Raw genomic sequence first — 27733 nt, 5'->3', positions numbered from 1 at the left:
GTACGGCGAGTCGAAAACAGCCGTTTTATCCATTTTTATTCAAACCCCCTATATATTCAGCTGGTACGAAAATGTTAAAACGGCTGTTTTCGACTCGCCGTACGACCGCCGTAGAACAAATGTGACCATGGTATAATTAAGCAGTAAGAATTTACGTAAAAGAGAATGATATAACTAGAGGTTAAACAATACCCATCCCACCGAAACGTGGGGGGGGGGAATGGTATCACTGGTAAACCGCGCTTGTTCATGATAACGAAATAACTTATGGAATCTTTCAGGAAGTGGAGGCCGGATTGAGTGTAGGCCAGGGATAAAACAAATGTAGGAACTTCCTCCATTTCCTCTAACATCACCAATCTCGATTTGAATCCATTACAGCACGACTTTCATTGCCAATGGCATCTACCGAGCGCAATATGGGAGTACGTGTTACATAGTTCCTCGCCCGGCTTCATCGATGTTTTATACCAGCCGAGATTCCATGCTCTTTGTTATTAAGCCATTTAACACCACCAAAAGCTAAACTCCGAAAATCGCTTTGAAAGAGTTACCAGACGGTGGGGGAATTTCCTTATGCCTCAATACCAAACACAAGGTATCAGATAACTTTTTTGAGAGCGCTCACAACAACACATCGACGTGCTTTAAAGGGTAAAGTGTGAAAGTGCATGGAGCACGAATCAGATTTCGGCCGTATATAATCGCAGAGTGAATACAAACATAATATCAACACTGAACTTCAAAAGCGTTTCGTTTGCATGAAGAATGGATGCCTCTCATTTTATTGTTAATGTTCAATGCTGATTTCTTAGACTCCTTACTATTTAGTTAGGTCAGGACCAGCTCGATTAGATGGTTGGACATCATTTTTGTGTGCTGAAATCAGGACGGTCACTGATCTAATATGGCTCTCCGTACCAACTTCATCGTAGCACTAGCAGTGGTATTATTTCCTCTCGTTCTAGGTAAGTTTAGAAATCACTCAATCTACCAGTCAATGTTGAATGTATAAAAATGCAGTGGCGTGTCTAGGGAAGGGCGAGGGGGGGGGGGGCACGTGCCCTGGACGTCACTCTCATGCGGCGCTAAAAGAGAAAGGGGCGCAAATAAAGAAAAGGAAAACAAAATTGAACAGATAATGCAAACTTTTTTTGTATACAGAAAAGGCAAACTTGGGAAAAAAGGCACAGAAAAGGAATACCATGCACTGAAGGTAATTTATTACCCTTGTCCTATGCTATTACCATGGTAATGCAGTATCCAACTCAGTTAGGAAATGAATCTTGTATGTTTCTACCCAAGGATGAATATTCTTGCGATTTTTTTATTAGTGATATACTTATTCTTTTCAAGAATTCCAACAAACAGTCCTTAAAATATTTCCTTTCTCAAACGCATATAATTTGTCATCTCTAGCTGCGGGTTAGCATTTTGAGGCATTACTCTTCATTAATTCTTACAAATACTTCAAAAATACTTATGTTTTCTGGTTAAATCGTTAAAGACTTTAATCACACTCTGAGGATTGCTTCTCCCTAAAATGTCCAGGTTTCAGGTCTAAATATCAATAATTTTCGGCTCGCGCTTCGCGATCGCATTAATTGTTTTGAATATTCATCCTTAAGATCCTATTGTTGTAAAAAAAAAAAAAATAGGCACGCGCTTCGCCCTCGTATGAGGTCGATTTATTGAATGAGATCCCTATCATAATTTATCTACGATAAATGTTCCTTTTTCGTCCAAAGATCAATAATTTTCTGCTCGCGACCCGCGCTCGCATTCATTGTTAAGTTAGATACGAATCATTTTTATTATTACAAAAAACCAACAAAGAATTTCCCGTCTTAACGTCTTTTGAGAAATGTTAGCACTCGCATTAATATAATATACACGTTGAAAGGGGCGCGATTTTAGCACTTGCCCTGGGCGCTGTTTGTCTTAGATACACCACTGTAAGAATGTAATCTTATGTCATGATTGATGAGGTAAACCGATCCCGATTCCGATACGAGGAAAGGGTGGTATACGAGGCAATATAAAGTACATGTCTATTTGCATCTCCTGGGTCCAGTGCGGCATAATTATCAAACTTGACTTGCTGAATGAAATCTACATGTATACACACCCTCTCTCTAGATAGAGAAATGGCCGGTAGACATGAAGTAGCTATCCCTGTTGGGAAGTACAAAGACACATAGTATGTGACACAGTAGGCCCTATGTAACACACAAGGTGTATCCCACTTCGTCACTTGGTGTGCACACAAAGTGGAACGCAGTGATGTAACCTTCATATGATGACTAAATATACCACTGTGAAGCTAACTTTCACAGAGTCCACCGTGGCTTGAAGACACTGTGAATGCTCACACTGTATAGGTGTCCACAGTGTCAAACTATATATTTAAATTTACATTGTTGAAAACAGGCTAGGGTTTCACGTTGTCTCCTATGTAACACTGTGAAAATTATCTTACACTGGGGATGTGTCCATAGTGTGATATTATTTTCAAGGTTAACTTAGAGCATTTTACAGCATTGATCTGATATTTACAGAGTTCAGACACTGTAAACACTTATACACCGTATAGATTTCAACAGTATTAAATCATCTCAACTTTTTTTTCAATAGTGTGTAGCACATCTTCACATAGTTTTGTGCACTTAAACACATACTGCACTCGCACCTCAAAGCAAGGTGTGCACAGTTTGAAACCATCTATATGTTGTTGAATTTGAGTATATAACAGTGTGAACTACGCGTGGAATTATATTTTCACAGAGTCCACTATATGTGAGCACACACTGGATATCACACTGCAGATCGATGAATCCATAGTGTATACAAATTTATCTCAACATTGTTGAATGTGAGCATTTAAGTAAAGGGTGTGTGTATCACATCTTCACAATGGGTCAGATGCATAATAAGTAGCAATTGCTTTGGCTAGGCTTTTGTTTGGCATTGCTTGATTACGTATATGCATATGTGGAGCGTTGTGGCCCAGTGGATTAGTCTTCGGACTTTGAAACAGAGAGTTGTGGATTCGAATCCGAGCCATGGCGTAAGTTCCTTCAGCAGGAAACTGATCCACAGTGTGCTGCACTCAACCCAGGTGAGGTAAATGGGTACCGGTAGGAAGTAATTCCTTCAGAAGCTGTGTGCGCTATGAACACCTAGCTCAGCCGGGTAATATAGGAGCGCCTTGAGCAACTAACAAGGTGGATATGTGCGCAATATAAATACCCTTTATTATTATATGAGTGAGCAAATGTTCTTGCTAGTAAGCTCAAGCAGTCGCTAACTGCCTGCTAGCATTTGTATCGATTAAGATATTGCTAAAAAGCGTATACACAGGGCGTACATTTTGCTTGTGCATTTAAGAATTTGCTTGAGTTTTTCGAGCTCCGTCAAAGCAGCTTGAGAGTTTGCTTGATCAGGGCGTTCGCATTTTATTATTATGTTTTGTACCTGAGAGAGAAGTGCAGTAGCCAACATGTACATGTTTTCTTCCTTGTCAGTGCAAACTGGATGACAACTATATAAATTTATTAACTAGAAACAAATCAAAGGAAGAGTTTGACACCACGTCTAAGGAAAAGATGTTACAGGGGAGAAGCGGTATTTGCACTTAACCTTATACACTTTTGCATGACAAGGGGATAAATGAGAGAGAGAGAAAGGGGGGGGGGTGTAGATGATGTAATGAAGAAAGTTTTTTTTTGCATTCCTGGCACAAGACTTGACATAGTTGACTTTTGAAAACTAAAGGCACGTGTACTGGCGGTGGCATGATATTTTAATGGGGGAGGGGCTAGATAACAGGCGACCTTCGTTGTTTCATATATGAAAGATAAGGATATTGTTATTATTTTATCATACGTAACCCATCACTTATTTACGATACTTTTTTTGGTTCTTTGTTCCTTTTTCCTTCATTTTTCTTATTCTTCCTTGAGGATTATCGCCCCCCTCATCGGAAGGGAATTATAAGCCATGGCGCTTTTATACTTGAAGGATCTTTTGAAGTAATTTGTTCTTGGTTTGGGTAATTAAAATTTGGTTCCGAAACGGGAGGGATACGTATGTGATACTAACTCAAATTCATTTCTTAAATATTTTGGAAATAGATTATTCATGATCTTATACATGAGAATAAGGGAATGATCGCTTCTTCTTTTGTCCAACAATTGCCAATTTAGTGTATTGTGCATTTCCAAAGTAGATATATAAGATTCGGGTTTAATCTAAAGTATAATACGACCTGCTCTGTTTTGTAGTTTTTGGAGGCGGTCTGTATATTTCTTAAAGGAAACATCGTAAACAACATCGCCATAATCAAAGTAGGGTAGGATCAATGAACTATATATTAATTTCAGAATCGATTCACTTAGGAATCGCCGCAATCTTCTCAGAAAGCCGACTAATTGACCTATTTTTTGCAACATGTTGTCTATATGCAGATTAAAATTCAAATAATCATCAACTATGATGCCTAGGTATTTGACATGATGAACTTGTTCTAATGGGGTATTATTTAAGGAAACATGAAGGGCGTTTTGTTTAGAAATCATATTCTTGCTTCCAATGAGCATACAGACCGTTTTTTGACAGTTAACACTTAACTTGTTCTGGCACATCCATTGGTACATATTTTCTAAATCTGAGTTGAGAGCCTCATTGATTCTATCAATGGAGGGGTGTGAAAAATACAAAACGGTGTCATCCGCATACAATTGGATATGACATGTATTAATACATTTCACTAAATCGTTGACATATAAAATAAAGAGCAGTGGCCCCAGGAGTGATCCCTGGGGCAAACCGCAGTTAATAAATGATTCATAAGAGAGTTCCGAATTAATAAGAGTCCTACAAACCCGGTTTGACATGTAACTTCGAAACCATGAGGATGGTGTACCAGAAACACCTAGGGTATTCATTTTTTTCATAAGAATATCACAATTCACGGTGTCGAATGCTTTTTTTAAATCGACGAAGACGGGCCCAATGTAATGTTTCAGATCGACCGAGTGAAACCAGTCATCGGTTACCTTTAGGAGAGTGGTAATAGTTGAGTGCCGTGGCCGAAAACCGGATTGGGCAGGTGTCAAAATATCATTCTTTCGCAAAAAATCTAAAACTTGCCGTTGAACAACCCTTTCCAGTATTTTAGATACGCAGGGCAGAATTGAAATGGGCCTATAGTTCGAAGGATAATTTTTTATCGCCACCTTTGTGAATTGAGATAATCTTGGCTTTTTTCCATTGTTGCGGAAATATACCGCTTGACAAAGACAAATTAATCAACTTAGCAATGCTCATTGATATCTCCATAGAGCATGCCTTCAAAACAAAGACAGATATCTCGTCAACACCGACAGACTTAGTGTTTTTAAGATTTCTTATGATTTTCAAAACATCATGTTCGTTCACCTGAGTAAATGCAAAATTCTCATTTGTATGATTATCATTTTCTGTATGGGGGTTCATATCAGGTATTTCACTGGCTAATTGCCTCCCTACGTTTGCAAAGTAAGTGTTGAATAGGTTATCAGTTTCAGTATTACAATCCGAATTAGACGAAACGGTAGGTATTTCACGTTTTTATTCGGAATATGGACTTTAAGGTTTTCCAAGTCTACTTTGGGTTTACCTTAAAATGTGTAAATTTATCAGAGTAATACCGTTTCTTTGATTTCCTTACTTCTTTTGTTACCTTATTTCGTAATATTCTTTACTCGCACATAAGTTTTTCATCTTTCAGTTTCCAAGCTTTTCTTTTAATTTTGTCACGTTTTTTCATGAGTTTACAAATATATGCATTCATCCAAGGAGAACCCTTTGTACTTTTTCTTTTTGAACGATTTGGCATGTGTTTGTCAACAACATGTAAAAACATATTTTGCCATAATTCGACAGCATCATCAACTGAATTACATTGATCTATACTTTCCCAATTCTGGTTACGAATATCATTTCTAAAGTCATCACTATTGAGCTTGCTGCAACTTCTGAAAGAGATAGATTTGGGCTGAGCACAGATCTTAGAGTTCCAGGTTAGGAAGCTAATCAAATGGTCACTCATCCCGTTATGAATTACACCATGATTGACTACGTTTTTGGTGTTGTTTGTTAATAAATGATCTATCAGTGTAGCAGGAACATTTGTGATTCTTGTTGCTTCTTTGGTATTAATTTGAACCAGAGAATAAACATTATTTATATCAACATATTTCTTGGTCATACTTGATAAGGGTTTAGCTAGGATATCACAGTTTACATCACCTGATATAACTATGTCACAATTCATTGTGTCAATAACGCTAAGAAATCTTTCATACAAATTAAAGATTCCAATATCTGAAGATGGTGGTCTATACGAAGTTGATACGATAAGAGGTTTTGAAAACTTGAGATAAACTTTAAAAGCAAGTGCTTCTAAATCATCAAGAAATTCATGACTTATTTTTTCAAAATGTAATGATTTGTGGAGGTAAATGGCTACTCCACCACCCTGTCGAACTCTGTCTTTACGAATCAAATTATAATCGTCAATCATGATTTCCATATCATAGATAGATTCATCTATTTTGGTTTCATTAACTGCGAATATCTGAACCTTGTTAGTCTTAACAAATGTTCTCACTTCTTCAATGTGTCTCAGTAGGCTGTTAACATTTAAATGGGCGATCTTAAGGCCATTACCACGTAATTCTTGGTAGTATAAACCGTGCATACAAGTAATGTTTCGGTTGGTAGTGTTTCTACTGACATTATCTTACTCCGGGATGGTAATATTTTCCGATTCATTATAGAAGGGCATGTCTTTAAATGTTGCATTGCCAACCGAAAAAGTTCTCTGACTTGTCATTGTAGATCTCTTCAGGAATACCAGCACAAATGATATGTAGCCATTGGTTGCATTTAGTACACTTAAGTCCCTTCTGATTGTTCTTAACCGGTTTCATACAACAGGCACATGGGTATTTGTAGATACTGAACTCCATTTAGGAGAGCCTATGATACAGTCTCATATAAGACGAGTAGATGAATATGGGGGTTTTAAAAAATAGTTTGAAAATTCAAAAAAAAAATAAAATATTAAGTTAAGTAAAGTAAAGTCAGTGAGGTAACGGGGGAAAAGTACAGCCGACGGACGACCGTGTCTCTAATTATATTATTTTGCAATGCACGCTGGATAAATAAACCGTGTGAACAAAATAGGAAAATGATATTATAAAATGTAAGCCACATGATCGTAGTTAGAAATTCATTTAGTTTTGAGAGTGGACAAAATGTAAAAGAATATTAAATCACGTCATTGTGTCTATTTAGGTTTACGGATGTGTCTTGTATCACCCAATGATGAAATGAGCTGGTAGTCTTGTTAGTTTTGCCTGGTTGTGTGTCGACATGGTCATGGAGCAGTGCTTGAATGTACCTTCAAAAATGAAACATTATCACTAATGTTAAATGACAATCCACTTCCTTGTGCTGTCCAGTAATTTTACCAGTAATTACGGATAAACAAGACAACAATATCGTGATTTTCCTTAGTCAACCTCAGCTCCCAGCTTTTGGCTCAGAACAGAGCAGTTCCTAAGGTCAATAAATTCCAATGACTGTCATTTTTTTGTAAGGAAATGAAATCATTTTACATAGAAATGTTTGAAATCAGGCACATTTTTTAATACACAACTATATGAAAACTCAAATGATGATAGGAAGAATGAAAAGAAGAAACATGATTCGTCTGCTCGATTACTGTAAATCTAAGTGAACACCATTCCACTAAGACTTGTTATAATACAAATACACAAATATACAAAATCTGTAACAGATTTACAATCGACCAAGCAGATTGAAGGATCATGTAAAACACTAATAATGTTCAAGTCTTTTTGAGACGGGGACCCAGGGGCCCGTAACACAAAACTTAACGATGATCGTAGAACATTTTTTTTCTACGATTGATTGCATTGACTACAATGTACAATCAATCGTAAAAATCAAGCGTATATCTATCGCTAACCTTTGTGTTACGGGACCCTGGTTTGCTTCTCCTTTAAGGGTACGGTCACACCGAGGAAACCAACTCCATACCATGAATAGCAAATATGAAATAACACATCTGATTGGTTCCTGGTCAGTATTTTGAGCCAAATGCGCGTGTAAAATTGATCTTGATTGGTCAATTCATTTAGCGATGAACTGACCTATCAAAATCATCGTCATCGTTGCATGCGCATTTTGCTCCGGAGACTGACTAGGGATCATAGAGATGTATTATAGAGAGATGTATGCTAGGAATCAATCAGAATTGTTCCTTCAAATTAGCGATTAATCGCTAATTTGAAAGAACAATTCTGATTGATTCCTAGCATCCATCTCTGATTGATTCCTAGCATCCATTAATCGCTAACCTTTGTAAGACCCAGGGGCCCGTTACATAAAGGTTATTGATCATAGAATGTTTTTCTACGATTGATTGCATTGACTACAATGTACAATCAATCGTGAAAATCGAGCATACGATTAATCGCTAGCCTTTGTTTTACAGAGCCCAGATCGACAAAAAATATCGTTTTCCAAAGACAGATAACTGTTGGTTTGTAGTCGTGAGTCGTTTAAGAGTGAGTTTTAGTTCAGTACACGAGCTTACTAATGAGTTGATGAAAGGATAGTCAAGTTGGGTCAAAAGCATTTCCTGATATTGTAACCACCCGGAAATACAATTTTCATTTGATTTTTTATTAAAAACAGATGATAATTGTAATCCACATCTGAGAAATGACTGAAACCAATCTGTTAAGTCCATTGAATCATTTTGTAAGTCATATTTAATGTTGTAAATGCCACCCTGTAAGGCATGTTTCTTATTTGCACAATGAGATTTCTGCTCAAATTGGAATACGTGCATTTATGATGATGATAATGAAAAATGAAGATGATATTTGTAATGTTGATGATATTGATATACTAAGCTAAAATGATTCCCGGAAAATTTATATATATTTTATATTTTGGTAGAGGTGTTGTGGCTCAGTGGAGAAGTCTCCGGACTTCGAACCCCAAGGTCCGGGGTTCAAACCCCACCGCAGCACTCGCGTCCTTTGACAAGGCGTTTATCTACATTTCCCACTCTCGACCCAGGTGTAGTAAATGGGTACCCGGTATAGGAAGGAATTCCTTAAATGGTTGATGCTCCTGATAGGCTCCGAAGTTAAGCCGGGGTAATAGTATGCAGCGCTTATAAACATTTGTAGTACGCTCTATTTAAATGTTGCATATTATTATTTTATGGTAGTATAATATTAACAGTTGCACTTCAGTTTAATTGTTGTTTTCTGTAAAGCATAGTATTTTTTCCGAGCAAAACTACGACGACTACTACGACCACTATGCTACAACCACCACCACCACTACTACTACTACTACTACTACTACTACTACTACTACTACTACTACTACTACTACTCCTACTACTCCTACTACTCCTACTACTCCTACTACTCCTACTACTACTCCTACTACTACTACTACTACTACTACTACTACTACTACTACTACTACTACTACTACTACTACTACTACTCCTCCTACTACTCCTACTACTCCTACTACTCCTCCTACTACTCCTACTACTACTCCTACTACTACTACTACTACTACTACTACTACTACTACTACTACTACTATCCTACTACCCCTACTACTACTATACTACTACTACTCCTACTACTACTACTACTCCTACTCCTACTACTACTACTACTACTACTACTACTACTACTACTACTACTACTACTACTACTACTACTACTACTACTACTACTACTACTACTATTAATACTACTACTACTACTACTACTACTACTACTACTACTACTACTACTACTACTACTACTACTACTACTACTACTACTACTACTACTACTACTACTACTACTACTACTACTACTACTACTACTACTACTACTACTACTACTATTACTACTACTACTACTACTACTACTACTACTCTATCCTACTACCCCTACTACTCCTATACTACTACTCCTCCTACTACTACTACTACTCCTACTCCTACTACTACTACTACTACTACTACTACTACTACTACTACTACTACTACTACTACTACTACTATTAATACTACTACTGCTATACGACTACTACTCTTTCTAGGACCGGGCATGGTGGTCCAATGGTAGTGCGTCCGCCTCATGAACGGGAGGTCCCCGGCCGAGTCATACCAAAGACTTATAAAAACGGGACCTTCTGCTATCTTGCTTAGATTTAAGAAGGGTAATAAAAACATTATGTTATGCAGGGCCCGCTGGAAGAGCAGTCTTATGATTGAAGTGGCTACCATGGGTAAATAAAATATTATTATTATCATTACTACTACTGCTGCTGCTACTACTTCTTCTACTTCTACTAGTACTACTACTGCTGCTACTACTACTACTACTACTACCACCACTTCTACTGTCTAATGCTGCTGCTGCATGCTGCTACTACTACTACTACTACTACTACTGCTATGACTACTACGACGACTATTACTACTACTACTACTACTACTACTACTACTACTACTACTACTACTATTATGACTACTACGACGACTATTACTACTACTACTACTACTACTACTACTACTACTACTACTACTACTACTATTACTACTACTAATACTACTACTACTACTACTACTACTACCACTACTTCTACTACTATCACTATTACTATCTACTACTATCACTATTACTGCTGCTACTATTGCTACTACTACTACCACTACTACTTCTACTACTACTACTACTACTACTACTACTACTACAACTACAACTTTTTCTACCACTAATACTACAAGGCCACATTTTTTTTCGAAAGCCACAACCTTGACCTACCACTGTCATAATAAAATAGCAAATGAAGAAATATTTTATGGCTTGCCCAGATCCTTTATACTAACTTTCCTTGGCATCTGCACTTTCGACAAGTTTTGGACCTTATGCATAAACAGTTATTTCGGCTTTTGATGGTAATAACCATGGTAACATTGCTCATCAGCCAATCAGAATCAAGAATTTCATGGAATTTGCTATTGGATGTCGAATATAGGCCTACTCTTCAAAGATCCCTGGTCAGAATGACTCAGAAACGGGTCTTTTGATGGTACGATCCATTAGCGTCATTGGCCAAAGTTTTTGAGGTGTGAGACATTGAGCGAGAGGGCCTTCAGTACACAAGGCATGAGTAGTCCGCCATTCAGAACCTTAACCCGAGTGAAGGGTTTGCACAGCAGACTATGCACTAATATACCCTCGGAGCATTTCATGAAGGACATGTCAGACGTTTTATCCTACAGTTTCCCTTCTAACAGTACTTGTCAACCAATCAATACCAATGAATTTTGTCGGATCTCACACCCTGTATACGACAAACGTTAAAGAAAGGCTCCCAAGTTTTACTGGTCAATCTGACTCGACTAAAACATACGGTGTAAGCCCATTACTCTTATGCGACGGGGCTCTGTGTGGGTGGGTTTAAATTTCAGATGAAGGTGTTCCCTAAGAGTTAGTCAAATAGAGACTAAACATCATACCAGAAGAGGAAATTGTATTTTCTGGTATATGAACGTTACCAAGGCAATAGTAATCATATACGGATGTCATGAGCCATCGAGATCCTTCCTTTCCTTAGAAATGAAGTCAAATTGGTCGATATAACGAGATAATAACAGACCACTTCCTCTGTTTGATCTTGTATGAAAATAGAAAGGCCTACCCCTTTACCCATTTGATATCATAAAAAGAAGGACATGATAGGCCTATACACAATATTTGGCCTAACCACTTTTTCTCTCAGAAAAGAAAGGGCTTCGTTAGATGAGGCGGCGCCAAGATACCTTGATACCTGGGGGGGGGGGGGCGATTCTAAATTTGACGTCATTTTTTTCTCAATAGTGCATGTATAACATACAGGAGTAAGATAATGTTACCCGATTTATACCTCTTCTTTTAAAAATAGATACTCTTCTGTCTTCCCGTGTATATTTGGAGGAGCCGTGGAGTAATGGTTCTGACTCTCACCTTGTAAAGAGAGGGTCGTGTGTTCGAATACCACCGCGGTCTGGCGTCCTTTGGCAAGGCGTTAATCCACACTTTGCCACTCTCGACCCAGGTGCTAAATGGGTACCCGGTATGATGTGAAAGTCATTGTAGCTTGTCCAGTACTGTGTTCGCCTCAAAGGCGACTGACTGGAATACTCCCCAGGGAGTGGAGGATGTGCACACATTGTGTGCGGGAATGACTGATTGAATCCGATGACCGGGTATCTGTCAAGCGCTTAGACACGTCGTTCCGATGTATTAAGCGCTATATAAAAGCGGATTATTATTATTTCACCGTTTCTCTATTCTGTCTCTTCCCCGTCTTTTGCACTTTTTGAAACCTCATTAAGGGTGGCCCCGATGTAGCGCCGCCCCTGGAGAGCATTTTATGAAAGCACTTGTCGGACGTTTTATCCGACATGTCCTGTTTTATCCGACAGTTACCATAGTAACAGTGCTTGTCAGCCAATCAAAATCAAGGAAAGTTATCAGACCTGACAACTTGTCGGACAGAAATGTTGATGAAACGCCCCCCTGGTCCTACCTAACTTTCCCATGAGAAAGGTAGAAAACCGATACAAGCCTATCCCATTTCCCATTGGCACGTGGAAGGCATCGGTAGGTTTTATTCTCATGGAATTTCTATTGGTAAAACTTCTTCTTGATGACGTATCGAGAAGGTTTGCACTTTCTGAACTTTTTCTTCCAGATTAATAATACGTCATCATTTCTTTCCTCCACACATCATTTGTATTTTCGATTTGATAAAAAATAAAGATTGGATACAATTATATTTCGTGAAGACGGTGGCATTATGAAATGGAAACATGTTTAATTAAAGATAGGTAGCTTGCATTATCAAATTTGATTTGAAGAACCCAAAAAAATTCTTTGAAGATTAATTGAACTTCTATATAGGAAGCCTTTAACCTTTTTATGAGATTAAAAAAATATAGTTTTCGTTTGATTTATTCGGTATAATGTTTGATCTATTGTATAAGCCCCTCGTTATACACATACCTCTTTAATTATAGTATATTAAATTAGTACATTTCGCAGTATATTACTTTACTTCTTAAAATTATTAGTATGCCATACAGTCAAGGCCGTAACTGGAAGTTGATGTCAAACTACGTACAAGAACATAATTGACTAATTTTCTTCGTATAAATCTTGTATGTCATTACTACAAAACCCGGCCCTTTGAAAAGAAGAATTTTAAATATTTACATGTACATTTGAATTTATTTTTAAAAACATTCTTTTTCTTACATAGATTTAAAATTACGCTCAATCATATTTATTGTACAATAATTGTATCTGATATGTGACAGGGCACAAAATTGATAAATAATATAATAAAAACATAACTGATTCTAGTTGATATTCGTGAGAACATAATTGACTAATTTTCTTCTTATAAATCTTGTATGTCATTACTACAAACCTCGGCCCTTTGAAAAGAAGAATTTTTAATATTTACATGTACATTTGAATGTATTTTTTAAAAACATTCTTTTTCTTACATAGATTACGCTCAATCATATTTATTGTACAATGTATCTGATATGTGACAGGGCACAAAAGTGATAAATAATATAATAAAAACATAACTGATTCTAATTGGTATTCGTGAGAACACAATTTATTGATGAAAAACTTCTCACGCTGCAAAACCTCTCCCGTAGTAGACCTTCAGAAATAGGTCATACATATCTTGATCTTAATATCCGTTTCGATATAGCATGTACTCTGATAAGCTTGTTACTTATCTTAAAGGGATAAAATAGACATGCTTTTAAGATGTATTTGGAGTAATTTTACTTATTTCGCTTAGGAAGGTGCATATGATTTTGAAGAGCGAGTTTTGCTTGTCATTTTTTTAAGGAAAATAATGATCGATTTTTTTAATACGATTTTTTGGTAGCCAGATTTTCTGTTGGAAAAATCATGGATATTTTGTGGCAGCGAGATCAAAATGTCCACAAAGTGGATATTCTCCATTAAAAAGACAACAATTTAGAACTAAGCTATAAATGCAACTAGATGAATTTCATTTTAGAATTTCTTTGCTTCATTATTAAGCCTATAATTTATGAATATTGACTCCATGTTATGAGAAAGAAAATATAAATGAAGGAAAAAAATTAGTGAAGAAAAAAATCTTTCGCAGCCGATGGAAGGCGAATTCGGCAGTATCGATACACATTTTCAATTCTTAATTGCTTTATTTCCTGAATATGAGGGTAGGTGCATATATTTTTCTTTAGTTTAAAGTAACCTTTAAAACAGTTATGGAATAGTTATAACAAACTCATGTAGCACGAGCCCTTTGTAAATTATGTGTGAGTTTCGATTGATTTTTTTTTATAACAGACTTCTAGACAGATTCCTTCTTTGTCTCTTTGTTCATTTTGTTCTGTGTTTCATTTTCTTTATTGTTTGCGCGATTGTTTAAGTTTCTTTGTGTGTGTTTGTTTTTTTATTCATAGAGAGAAAGAGACAGAGAGATGGGGGGCTGATATTGTAGGGCAAATTTTGTATTGGATCACATTCAACCTGCAGCAGTTGCTATAGGAACGACTCTTTTATGGTAATTTTACTTGACTGAAGTTCACTGTGCACTTGACTTTTGATTTTATTCTGAGAAGATGAATAGAACCGACAAAGCAATGTTGCAAAACTATCCGCCCTTTCACACGGTAAAAAAATCGTAATTTGAATGATGATTCCAGTGAAAATTAAGGCTAATGACGAATTTTTAGCACGTGTGAAACCAAACTAGAATCACGAACGCTAATCGCAATCACGAATTCAAATTGTACTCCGGAAGTGAATTCCAGTTAAGCTTAATTTTTACTCAAATTAAGGTACGTATTTTCCGTGTGAAAGGCCTGATGATTCTTAAGACGAATTGCAACCATCATTACAATGATGATTCAAGATTCACGTGTGAAAAGGCCCTATGATAACAAGGAGTGAAAAATGGTCTAGGAGAGATGATAGAGCTATAAGAGAGGGATGATGAATGATGATTAAGTGAAAAAAGCATTCGGGGAAAATATGAATTATTCACAATTTATAACGTGGCAGTCGGTTTATCTTTTTTCGAGAGGTCAAAGTGACCGAAAGAAAAATCAAGTTCAGTACTTTTTTAGAATAATTTCTACCACAAAGGAAGTGTCAAGTCCATTTCCTTCCGTCTGTTGAAGGTCGAGAGGTAATAGTTTATGAAGTTCAATTTAATAGAGACAAATACCTTGCAAAATGAATAACATTGCACTTTTTTTTTGGATTTGGCCCCGACGATTGAACTTCATCTTAATTCAAGATACAAGACACATTCGATTATTCTCGGCGTTCCCGGCGGAACGGGGGTTGTGGTGTGGGGGAGGGGAGGCAGATTTCCCAATTATTTACAGCGCCTCATGGGGGAGATCTCATGTAATCGCCACGTGTATTTGAATGTTCTTCATGGCAATGACCAAACTAGAAGCCTTTGTCGAAAATAGTTGAATCAAAGCAGCATGCAGCGTCATCCTGGGGAGCGTTTCATCAATATTTTTGTCCGACATGTTGTCAGATCTTACATCTTTCCTTGATTTTGATTTGCTGATAAGCAATGTTACTATGGTAACTGTCGGATAAAATGGGACTTGTCGGATAAAACGTCTGACAAGTCCTTTCATGAAACGCTCCCCTGGACTCTGGACACCGGCATGTTAGCAATTTTTCGTCAGCCCCAAAACTTATACGACGAAACTGCCGTTCCGGTTCACCAATTTTCTTCAAAGACCTCCCATCTGTTCATTGTCATTTGTTCGTGCATTTTCAATACATGTACCATGTTCTTGAATCCATCATGCGGTGCGTAAATTCCCTAGTATCGCTCAAAGTGGACGACAATCCCTTCCGATATTTCCAATCATTAAGATTTCAACTTTCGTATCCTCTAAAAGTTTTTGTTTAAACGTTAACGCTTTTATTCTTTTCTTAGCTATTCAAATAAACCTGATGTGAGGTAAGACTTAAACCTCAATGAGAAACAGGAATTTAGCACGTACGCAGGAGATCAAGCTTTATAACAGATCATAACGTCCATTTAATGGGTCTGTCACATTTCGCCTATACGGCAGACGTATACGCGAGTCATGCAGAAACAGCCGTTTTAACATTTTTGTACGTGAGTGCGTCATTAATTTAGGCCCTTACAAAACACTTCTATTGATCGATGGACGAAATCACCATTTCTTATTCAAGCACCTATCATTTTCCACTTTGCCTTATATTCCATTTTTCAGTCAAGTTAATGAAATGATAATAAACATGCATAAAAGTCAATATGTCATTCAATTAATACCATAACAGTTATGTTTTTGGCATGTTATTGCATTCCTTATTAATGCTCATGTCATATGTAGAAAGAAAGTTAACTGTTAACAACTGTTTCGCATGTAAATGACTTGGCACTTCGAAGAATAGCGATGCACTATTATAACGGTTTGATTGACATTGGTCAGTTGGATAAAAATTCTAAGAATAAGTGAGCGTCATGCACAAAGCCGTGTAATAACCCTTAAAACACGATCTGGATTTATTTTATTAATCAATTTTTGCCCCTCCCCTCATGGACTTTATGCACTCATCAAAAATAATATGGAGGACATAATCAAGCCAATTATAAGAAATTGTAGTTTCTTTCATTATTGGAAATTTGAATTCGATTTTATAATGATTCTTTTTTCCCCGTGAATTAAAATCGTAATTACCAGCTACTTTTCTTAATATAAACTTTAAAGAAAACAGGGTATGAATATTTGAAAACTTAATCTATTAAAGCCACCGCACACCTTACGACCATTCGCGATCCGACTTTGGAACAAATCGAATTTTGCTCATTTACTGAAAATGTGAATGGAACATATCATTTAATTTGAGGTTAAAATTAATGGAAAGAATACTATAACCATTTTGAAAGATTACAAGCCTTTATTTCAGAGTAAAGGCCAAATTGATTTCAAATCGCAGCGAATCGTACGACGACTATGACGTCATTATGACTAGATATTAAATTCGCTTTTATTCTAGGAAGGATGATAGCAGAGTCACAGGTTTGATCATATGTATTCCTACGATGATTTAGAACATTACACAGTAAGATATTCCAAGTCTCAACACTAGCATCAAATTATTCTACATTTTATTCTGAAATCGGGTCGCAGACCAATCGTAAGGTCGCCTTTAACCATATAGTTGAATTGAACTATCCTTTGGTCTATGGGCAATTTCCTTTTTTGGCAGAGAGCATCATTCTAGAAGGTCAAATATTATGTTAAGCATATTATAAGTATGATACATTGTCATGGCTGTGGGCAAGGTTTCGGGACCTGAACTGATGATATTCCCTCTATCTATTATCCAGGTCGAAGTGAACCGAGAATACGAAACGAGTTTTTATCTGAAGACAGAATAGTGTGGGCAGAGCTCCTCACCTCCCCGACCCGGCAAGCTCGAATCAGCAGTATTTCAGCAAGCAACAACCCAGGCAGCAATGCAGCGGTTTCGATGAGGTACTACTACGAAGAAAACGAGGCCCAGTTCGTTGGGGTTGCTGGTGACTACGCCAACAGAACCCTCTTCTGGTCATCAACACTCAATAGAACAATATACAAAGGTGGTCTGGATGACGACTCGGAGGCATCCGCTCTGTTTGTCGGCACATCGACATCGGTCGAAGGACTTGCCGTTGATTGGATGGCCAAGAATCTGTACTGGGCGGACAGTGCTTATGATTGGATCATGGTATCGGACTACAATGCAACCTATTTTACGATCCTCATTGATACTGGGTTAGAAAAACCGCGAGGAATTGCGACTTTTCCTCAAAGAGGGTAAGATATATTTCTTCTTTACCGACGCGCTTTTCTTTCCTTTTTTATGAGGAACCTAAGAAGCATCCTTGAGGGACACCATTCTGCTGATTTAGTTGAACGATAAGTATGTATCCTACAAAAAAAAACGTTTTGCATGTAGCCCTTATTAGTCGATTTGACAGTCTCATAGGCTCAATACACCAACCTAGAAATGTTCTTTCCGATGAAGTTTTTTTCTTGATTCGTGTTCGTATGGGGTCCTAGAACAAATTCAGCTTGGTTGCCCAAAGTTGCCGTTTGGGCAATTTTGCTAATTTGCATAAATCCAAAATGGCCGCCAGATGCAATCTTGAAAACCTAACTTTTGAACCTCTGTCCACAAAATGATGAGTAATGACTCGTTTTAGGGGTTTAGAGATGTGTAGAACCGATTTCTGTAATCATTTTTGCAATATAAGGTCATCTTCAGGTCAAATCCAAGATGGCCGCCATATGCCATCTTGAAAAATTGACTTTTGTTCCCATTGCCTCAGAATGACGAGTAATACCTCTATTTAGGGGTTTTGGGGTGTGCAGAATCCATTTCTGCTTTCTACTTTGCAATATAGTGTCATCTTCAGGTCAAATCCAAGATGGCCGCCATGTGACGCCATCTTGAATTGAAATATCAATTGTTGAACCTTTTGCCCCCAGAATCATGAATAATTACTCTATTCACGAGTCATTTGGTATGTTGATTCAATTCATGCAGTTATTTAGCACAAAGGATAATCTTCAGGTCAAATCCAAGATGGCCGCCAACCGCCATCTTGAAAAATTATAGTCCGAGGCTTATACGTGTTAGAAGTAATGTAAAGGGATTTCAGTAAGAACAATCATTTCTTTTATTAATTCTCAAGTTCAAGGTCAAGGTGAAGTTACACCTTAGATGTCAGATTTCAACATTAATTGCTCAACTTAGAATGAATCCTCTTTAGGTTTGGGCTATGATCCATTTCGAGTCTATTTTTATTTTTTTAAGGTCCATCCATACCTTTGTACTGAAGAGGCTTTTAGGGTCTTATTTGAATTTGAAAGTGTTTTATCAATATTTTTTTCTAAATCAATGTGTCCAATGATTGGTAGGCATCAGTTTGCCTTAAAAGACGATGGTGTAGCGCTAGGCCTTACATTTTTGAGAGTGACTATAGAGCTCCACTCTAGAGTGGCAGTCTCTAGAGCAAATTTTTACAGATGAAGGAGGATGACGCTGAGACACGTTTATATAGAGATGCTGTCCTAGCCTTCCTCCTAGGCCTTTGGTCTGCCAATTTAGCATTCCGATTATTTTCTGACGTCTTGACCCCTGTACTAAGTAGCTCTCCATAGAATGGGGACTATCATCTACACCTTAAGTGTTAGTGTCTATGCCGGCAAGATTTATGTCACGTTTGCAGGTGTCTTTGTAACGGAGGTGTGATCTACCGATGGGGTGAGACCAATCACACAGCTCACCTTACCTCGGCGAATCCAAGAATGGATTTGCCAAGGTTTCATGCGGCAAACATGCCCCATGACTAAGGAGCGAGAATAAGCTTTGGATGCCAGCACGTACGCTGAAGGGCCTCTGTATTTTTCACTTTGTCCTGCCATTTAACGTGCATGATACGTCCGAGGCAGCTGACATGGAAGGTGTTTAGCCACTTTTCTTGGTCGGCGTACGTTTTCCAGGACTTACTTCCGTGCAGGAGCTTGGCCATGACTGTGACAGATTTTACAATCCTGATGCTAATCTGCTTGTCCTGTGAAAGGGGGCAAGAGACATATAGTCGGTCCAAGGTAGGTGAGGAGTTCACCACAACCAGACGAGTGTGTGCTGTTGATATAAATATCTGGAGGACAGTCGGTGCCTTGAATCTATCAGGATTTCTGACTGTCTCAAAGGCTGATGGATGATCTAAACCCATTACATGCACAGGACAGGCAGATGTTATGTATGACTAGGTCTTGTATTCACACTTCTTGAGAGGCAGGGGCGACATCGTTTCCGTAAAACATTTCACGAATGAGAAAAATCCTGACCTTGGAACAGTCTTGGGGAGCCTACCTTCTGCAGGAGGCTAAAGAGTGCACTCCTGCTGACCAAGTCAATGGCTCTTGTCAGGAGGAAAAGTCCAATAATAATTACAAAGGAAGTTAATAAGTGAACTAATTTTTTTGAAAAAAAATTAAGGAGAAATCCCTTTTTAATTCAAATAATATTTTAAAGTCATTTCACCGTGAAAGCATGGTTGCACAGAAATAAAAAAGGATCAAAACTCCCGGACATAAGCCTCGGACAGTAATTTTTCAAGATGGCGGTTGGCGGCCATCTTGGATTTGATCTGAAGATTATCCTTTGTGCAAAATAACTGCGTGAATTGAATCAACATACCAAATGACTCATGAATAGAGTTATTATTCATGATTCTGGGGCAAAGGGTTCAACAATTGATATTTCAAGATGGCGTCATATGGCGGCCATCTTGGATTTGACCTGAAGATGACATTATATTGCAAAATAGAAAGCAGAAATGGATTCTGCACACCCCAAAACCCCTAAATAGAGGTATTACTCGTCATGCCGGGGCAAGGGGAACAAAAGTCAATTTTTCAAGATGGCATATGGCGGCCATCTTGGATTTGACCTGAAGATGACCTTATATTGCAAAAATGATTACAGAAATCGGTTCTACACATCTCTAAACCCCTAAAACGAGTCATTACTCATCATTTTGTGGACAGAGGTTCGAAAGTTAGGTTTTCAGGATGGCATCTGGCGGCCATTTTGGATTTATGCAAATTGGCAAAATTGCCCAAACGGCAACTTTGGGCAACCAAGCTGAATTTGTTCTAGGACCCCATAGGAACATGGATCAAGAAAAAAACTTCATCGGAAAGAACATTTCTAGGTCCAGAAAATGTCAAATCGACTATATTCGAGACCCTCTGAGAAACGAGTAGGGCTATACGTACGTTTATGTGACTTTTAAATGTGTATTAGTCGTTGAAATAATACTAATAGTAGTAGTAATGATGATGATGATGATGATGATGATAATAATGATGATAGTATATGATACAGGTAATGTTAAAAATAATCGCAATAAATATAACGTTGATTATAAATAAAATGGCATTTACGTTCCGTCATCTATCTACAAATATTATATTCAGAGACGCACTATTAGTATAACCTCGATAGCTCGAGCTGCCGTTTTTAGCTCCCAATGCAGTGTACTATCCTGCCGGGTATCCATTCACCTCACCTGGGTTGAGTGCAGCACAATGAGGATCAATTTCTTGGTGGAGGTAATTACGTCATGACTGAGATTCGAACACACAAACCTCTATCAAGACGTTGACAGATATATAGTCGGTATTATCTTTTCATTTGCTTCATGAAACGGTATGAAGGTCTACAAAATCAAATAATCAAATAGACCCTAAATTGTTATATTACCAGTTACAAAATTTTGAGTCTATGAATATGATTTTTTTTTTAGATATCTATTTTGGTCAGATTGGGGAGAGGAAAAGCGGATTGAGAGGTCGACACTCGCAGGAGAAGGAAGAATTACTCTTGTTAACAGCAGTATTCACTATCCAAATGGGATTACCATTGACACCGAATCGGAAAGGTAGGTATACACACTCAGGGGGCATCGCTGGGCATTTTCCAGTGGGGGCAGGGTGTGAAGTCCCTGATTACCGATAAATATCGGTACCGATAACTGACGTACTAACCCAGGGGCAGATCCAGCTTTCATAAACATTTCTTTCTTTCTTCTTTTCCTCCCTTCTCGCCCCTTTTCTTCATTTTTCCTGACGGCAGCACAGACTTGCTGACAATATCCAAAGTAAGGGGGGGGGGGGGGGTGTCGCACTCCGACCCCCCTCCCCTTAGCGACGTTCCTGTACACACTATTGTATTTATTGGTGTACAAACACCATTCAATTTACTGCGGTGTTAAATTTTGCTATTTCGACACCTCAGGGTGTTGTCCGTGAGGGCACCACGGGGAGGGGGGGGGGGGGGGGTGGGAGGGCATTTTTTTTCAAGTCAAAATGATTATGAAAAAAAATAATAGAAAGAGGGCATTAAAATTGAGTTAAAATGAAGAGGTCCTGTAAGGGGTGTTAAGGGTTGTGAAACTTATTTTCTTGAGGATAAAGAAAAACGACGAGTCACGTCATATTTTTTGTTAGTGTCTTGTCCCTCTTTAATTATCTCGAAGCGCCGACCTGGAAATATACACGGTCTATACTGTCAGAAAATACGATCAATATAGAATACCACCCAATCAAATTACACTTTCCCTCTTTTTTCCTCTTTCCCTAACTATATTTTCGTCGTGCCTTTCATTCACTCTTTTCCCCTCTTGCCGTGGAGGCGTCCCGGGGGGGGGGGGGGCCACTTCCATTGACGAGTGGATACCATGCGCGACCATGGGGTCTCGAAAAGCACCCTAAACACGTATTTTCCATATTCTCAAACCCTACCCTTAACAAGTATTGAAAACAAATCAATACTCTTGGCAAGTAATCCCTGAAAGGAACCCCTAACAAGTACAGCGATATATTGTCACGTACGGGTCCGTCAGTCGTCGGTTTTACCTTTACACACCATTTGGTTTCGTACGGCCCCACCTTCCACAACTCGCGCAAATCGGATTCTAAAAAATTATAGTGTTGGGGCAAAAAGGACATCCTTTATCAAACATTTTCATCCCCGAAAATTTGACCCTAAACACGTATTTTTCCTAGCGAAATAGATACCATTTTTCATTATTTTGGTGTTTTTATACCCTTATCACGTTACGTACGTAACGTGCCCTATCGTGAAAAAGACATCCATTTTACGTGTTTTTTGGTCGCGCATAGTATCCACTCGTCAATGTAAGTGGCCCCCCCCGGGGAGGCGTCTCCCCTGGATCACCCACTGACTTACAAACTCGATTACTCTTTTTGCGTTAATATCCAACACAAATTCCTTCCAAAATATGAAAAATATTTCATGATTGTAATACTGAATTTTGAAATTTCCGTCCTCATTTTTGCAGAGTTTTCTGGGTGGATGCCATGCCTGAAGGGAGTAGGATAGAGTGGTGCAATATTGACGGATCAAACCGAACTCTTCTGGTTCAAATGCAGCGACAGGTGACGCATCTTTTCGATCTGGTCATCAACGGGGTAAGACAATATCCTGGCTATATTTCATTAGAATGAAAGAGTAAGAGTTTTTGTTGATGGTGATGATGATAACTATGGCGTACGATGAAAATGATGCCCGATGATAATTGTTTTTTTATAGAGATGATGATGGTGGTGGTCAGTGTCGTAACTACGGGGGGGGGGGCATGGGGGCACGTGCTTCCCCCCCCATCGGCTGGCCAAAAAAAACAGGGAAAGGAGAAAAAGAGGGAGAAAGGAAGAAAAACGTAGCGGGAAAGAAGAAATTATTGTTTATTATAATTATTATAATAATTATGTTATGTTATATTACATAAGAAATATTTTTTCATAGCTTTATGAAACATTATTTGCCCAGGGCCTATGTCTTCATTGTTCCGGGTGCTCGCATTGTCTCTTTAACGAGATATATGATCCTGTTGTACTAAAACCTCCCGTTTTCAAGTTAATATACACCAAATACATTTCCTCGCACTTCGAGTTATCATTGTGTTATGTAGTGACATATACTTCTGTATCATGACTACTTAAAGTGTTTGCCCCATTTTAATGTCTTAAAATGTCCCTCTTTCTAATCTGAATATCAAAAATTTTCAGCTCGTGCTTCGCGCTCGCATCATTCGGTTAGTGAAATACGTATGGTCTTAGTGAATTCCTACAAACAAGCCTTAGAATGCCCCTCTTCAGGTCTGAATTTCCTAACTATTCAGCTCGCGCTTCGCGCTCGCAATATTTGATTAGTGAGATGCGAATGATAATCATGATTACAATGACTACAAAAAGTGCTTCGTGTGTTTAGATGTAATTCTAACAAAATCAGCAGGCACTTGGCACTCGCATTAGAGGACTATGGTGAGATATACTAATGGATTCCTTTAAAACTATAGTCCTTAAAATATCCCTGTTTGGGGTCAATATATACAAAAATTTCAGCTCACGCTTCGCGCTCGCATTGTTTAGCAATTAGACAGGTACGCATCATGATTACAAAAATTTGTCCCTTTTTAGGTCTGAATATAAAAAATTTTCAGCTCGCGCTTCGCACTCGCATTATTTGATCAGTGACATACATATCCATTTAATGGCATTGTCCTTAAAATATCTTAGGTCAATAAACCTAGCAACTGAGCGCGCTTCGCGCGCTCACTAAGTGACTCAAATTTTTGCTGGTGCCCCCCCCCCAATGCCGTGACCCACCGTCGGTACGCCACTGGTGGTGGTGGTGATATAGTGGTGGTAGATAGTGATGATGGTGGTGGTGGTCACTGGTAATGATGGTGGTAGTGATGATGATTGTGGTCATGGTGGTGCTAGTGATGGTTGTGGTCATGGTGGTGGTGGTGATGATGATGATTATGAGTTTCATATCTGCTCTTTTGCATGCCTCACTCAAAGAATGGTTGTGGTGGTAGTGATGATGTTAGATATTAGTGGTATATAGTGGTGATGGTGATGTCGATCACGATGATGGTGTTGGTGATGGTGGGGATGATGTTGATATGGTGAGGTTGACGATGATTTTCCCCTATGATGTATTTTATGATAGGGTTGATGGTAACGGTGTTGTTGCTGCTGCCGGTGGTGCTGGTGGCGGTGATGATGATGATACTCTGGTGGTGGTGGTGGTGATGATGATGCAAGATTATGAGTTTCATATCTGCTCTTTTGCATGCCTCACTCAAAGAAATGATCAAAGAATAGATGAGCTATAAATAAATAATGCTTTCAAGAGAATGTCTTTAAATGAAGACGTTTTACCCCGGCGTTTTACATTCTTAAAGCTTGATCGGCTCCGTTGTGGTGACGATCAGCCATAAAAACTGAACTATGCCGGCTACAGTAGGCAATTCTTGGACCCTCCCACCCTCCCCAGCTCCCGATCCCCCTCCCCCTCTAGCTCTATAGGCCTAGCTACTCGAGCTAGCTTTAAAGCATTGACAAGTGATGCGCCAGTCTTCAGCGATGACAAGTTTTGACGGGACTAAATTAGACAGGATTGGCAGTCTGATCTGGTATACCGTATTTATTCATCTTTTTCTAATACGAAAGTGGAACTAGACAATTGAGTAAAACAAGCCCAGGAATGAGAAATAACTAACTTTAGTTTTAGTGGATCGCATCTACATAAAGACTAAAAGAGATATGTGGAATAAATATGCCCAGATGGACGGACGGGAGGACGTGTCGCTCGAACTGCCCGAGTCCGGCCCCGACGATTAAGTCTGGCGATCACCGTGCGGCACAAGAACAATGAACGCAGCGGAGCTTCTTCGCATCGGATGGGTTTAAGCCGCGGAGCTTCCCTGGATGGCCATATAGGCGAGCAGTGGCGTAATGAGCCAAAACTTTTGAGGGGGCTCAATAATAGCGTATCATATGTAAAAGCTGCAAGTGAGCGAAGTGAGCAAGCAACATTTTTTTTGACATTTCTATTACAAAAATCAAAGTCTGTGATAGATTTTGACATAATAATATTCAGAAAATATATTTCACAAAATCTCTTTCTTTGTCTTTCCTTATATTTATCTCTTTTTTTGGTCATGATTTTTTTTTTTTTGGGGGGGCACAGAGGCGTCGATTATGGGGGAGCAGGGGGGGGGGGGGCGATCGCCCCACCAATGAAAATATTGGGGGGGCAAACATTTTGCCCCCCCCAATAATTCCACATGTGCTAAAAATAAAATAAGATTGTAATGTTACACAGAAATCAGCAAGCGAGATTGAGATACACAACTCGTTCTTCGTCTAAAATCGTGCTCAAAATGTCCACCTTTCAGATTGGAATATCAAAAAATTTCAGCTCGCGCTTCGCGCTCGCATCATTTTTGTAACAAAAACCCATACTTTCCATGATTAAATAGGTGAGTATGGTCCCGCTTTCAGTTCTAAACCTCAAAAGAACTCCCACTTCGATTTGCAATAATCTTTTGTTGGATATATATATCTTGTTCTCTATTAAAAACATCCATTAAACTCAATTTTTTTTCAGATCGAAATATCAAAATTTTCAGCTCGCGCTTCGCGCTCGCATTAATCTGCTGGTGAGATATATATATATACATATATATATATATATATATATAATATATATGTATATATATATATATGTACACATATATATAGGCATATGTGTGTGTTTGTGTGATCGAGCGCCTTTGGAAAATTGATTCATGATTTTGCCCCCCCAATCTGAAAAATGGATCGACGCCCCTGGGGGGGCACTTAGTCTGTTTGAATTGTTGTTTTATCTGTATCAAGGGTTGGAAATGGTCATTATCTCAAGCACAATGTAATTTAAAAAAACTAATTTTGAATAATCCAAACACAAAAGAGGGTTATAAAAAACTTTCTATTTGTTCCCCTTGCAATAAATAGTTACATTTGACCAGGCGCGTACGCAGGATTTTTGAAAGGGGGGGTTTTCGAGCTGATTTTTTTTTTTTAAATCTCCCGCCCAGTCTCTAAAAAGTGATGAGCGGGGGGGAGGTGATGATTTTTTTTTTCTCTTTTTTTTTTCAGCGCTGCAAATAAGACAATAACATTTAAGTGGGAATGGGTATGTAACAGTGCGGTCATGACCCGCGAGCGAGCAGAAATGTTCTCGTTTTTGCATTGAAAACATAACCTTTTTGTCAATAGTTTGTTGGTATCATAGTCGATGCTACATGTCCTTCGGATCGTAGCATGATATGGCCAACCACGTAGCCAGGATTTCATTTTGGAGGGGGCGGTAAATGAACACTTACAGAGCGCGCGAAGCGCGCTCCCTAGGGGGTGGGTGCAGGGAGGGGGATGCAGTGTTTCATAAATTAAAATGAAAAGGAGCCGTTTCTCTTGTCTCTAGTACCTCCAATTCGGTTGACTATATTGCGATTTTGAACCTTGTTTTCAAAATTGATTGTAAACGCACAAAAGAGGTATACAATGGAGGAAATTAAAATGATAATAAGCTAAAGTGATTTATCAATTTTTCTTGCCATAAAAAGGATCCCGAGAAAAGGGTATTCTCAAAGATATATTGAAACTTTCTTTGGAAAGATCAGATTTGATTACAAACAATTTAGCATCAGTGCATATTTTTAACTCGCAAAACAGAGGAGAAGATTGGTAGAGGAAGATATTCCTCCCCGCGATGAGCAATGAAACTCTGAAATTTCAAAGGGCGGACGTTTCATCAAATGTAGATATCTCTAATACCCAATCGTCTCTAATTCAATTGATTTTCTAAGATTATTGAACTTCATTACAAGGAAAATAGTGCGCATAAAGTTGAAACTTCTGTGATTTATTGAAATTATCTATCTATATAATAAAGGATGATTAATTTTTTTGACTTATCCTGAAGCGCTTCATTTTGAATATAAAGAAACTTAAGTGTCATTCAAAATTTCAAACTGAGGGCGCAAAACAGGACAGGAGATGAATGTATACAGGGAAATGACATGAAGTTTAATACAATTTGATAAAAAAAATATTGTACTTTTTTATTTAATACGACACGAATTCCATACCTTCCTCTTT

At 38.3% G+C, this 27733-nt stretch overlaps 1 protein-coding gene across 1 annotated transcript in view; it reads left to right on the top strand.

Annotated features, from left to right (window-relative positions):
• Positions 1–229: 229 nt before the first annotated feature.
• The window catches only part of LOC121430180 (sushi, von Willebrand factor type A, EGF and pentraxin domain-containing protein 1-like), a 106726-nt gene continuing 79222 nt past the window's right edge, over positions 230–27733 (top strand). The window contains exons 1-4 of the mRNA XM_041627458.1: positions 230–968; positions 17551–18019; positions 21526–21660; positions 23083–23212. Coding sequence (XP_041483392.1) covers positions 908–968; positions 17551–18019; positions 21526–21660; positions 23083–23212 — 795 coding nt within the window. The 5' untranslated portion in view covers positions 230–907. The remainder of the gene's footprint in view (positions 969–17550; positions 18020–21525; positions 21661–23082; positions 23213–27733) is intronic.

This window comes from Lytechinus variegatus, chromosome 16, assembly GCF_018143015.1.
Source record: "Lytechinus variegatus isolate NC3 chromosome 16, Lvar_3.0, whole genome shotgun sequence".
In the NCBI taxonomy this organism is placed as follows: domain Eukaryota; kingdom Metazoa; phylum Echinodermata; class Echinoidea; order Temnopleuroida; family Toxopneustidae; genus Lytechinus; species Lytechinus variegatus.
The sequence above is the reverse complement of the archived record's forward strand: the minus strand, read 5'-3'. Positions and strand labels throughout refer to the sequence as shown.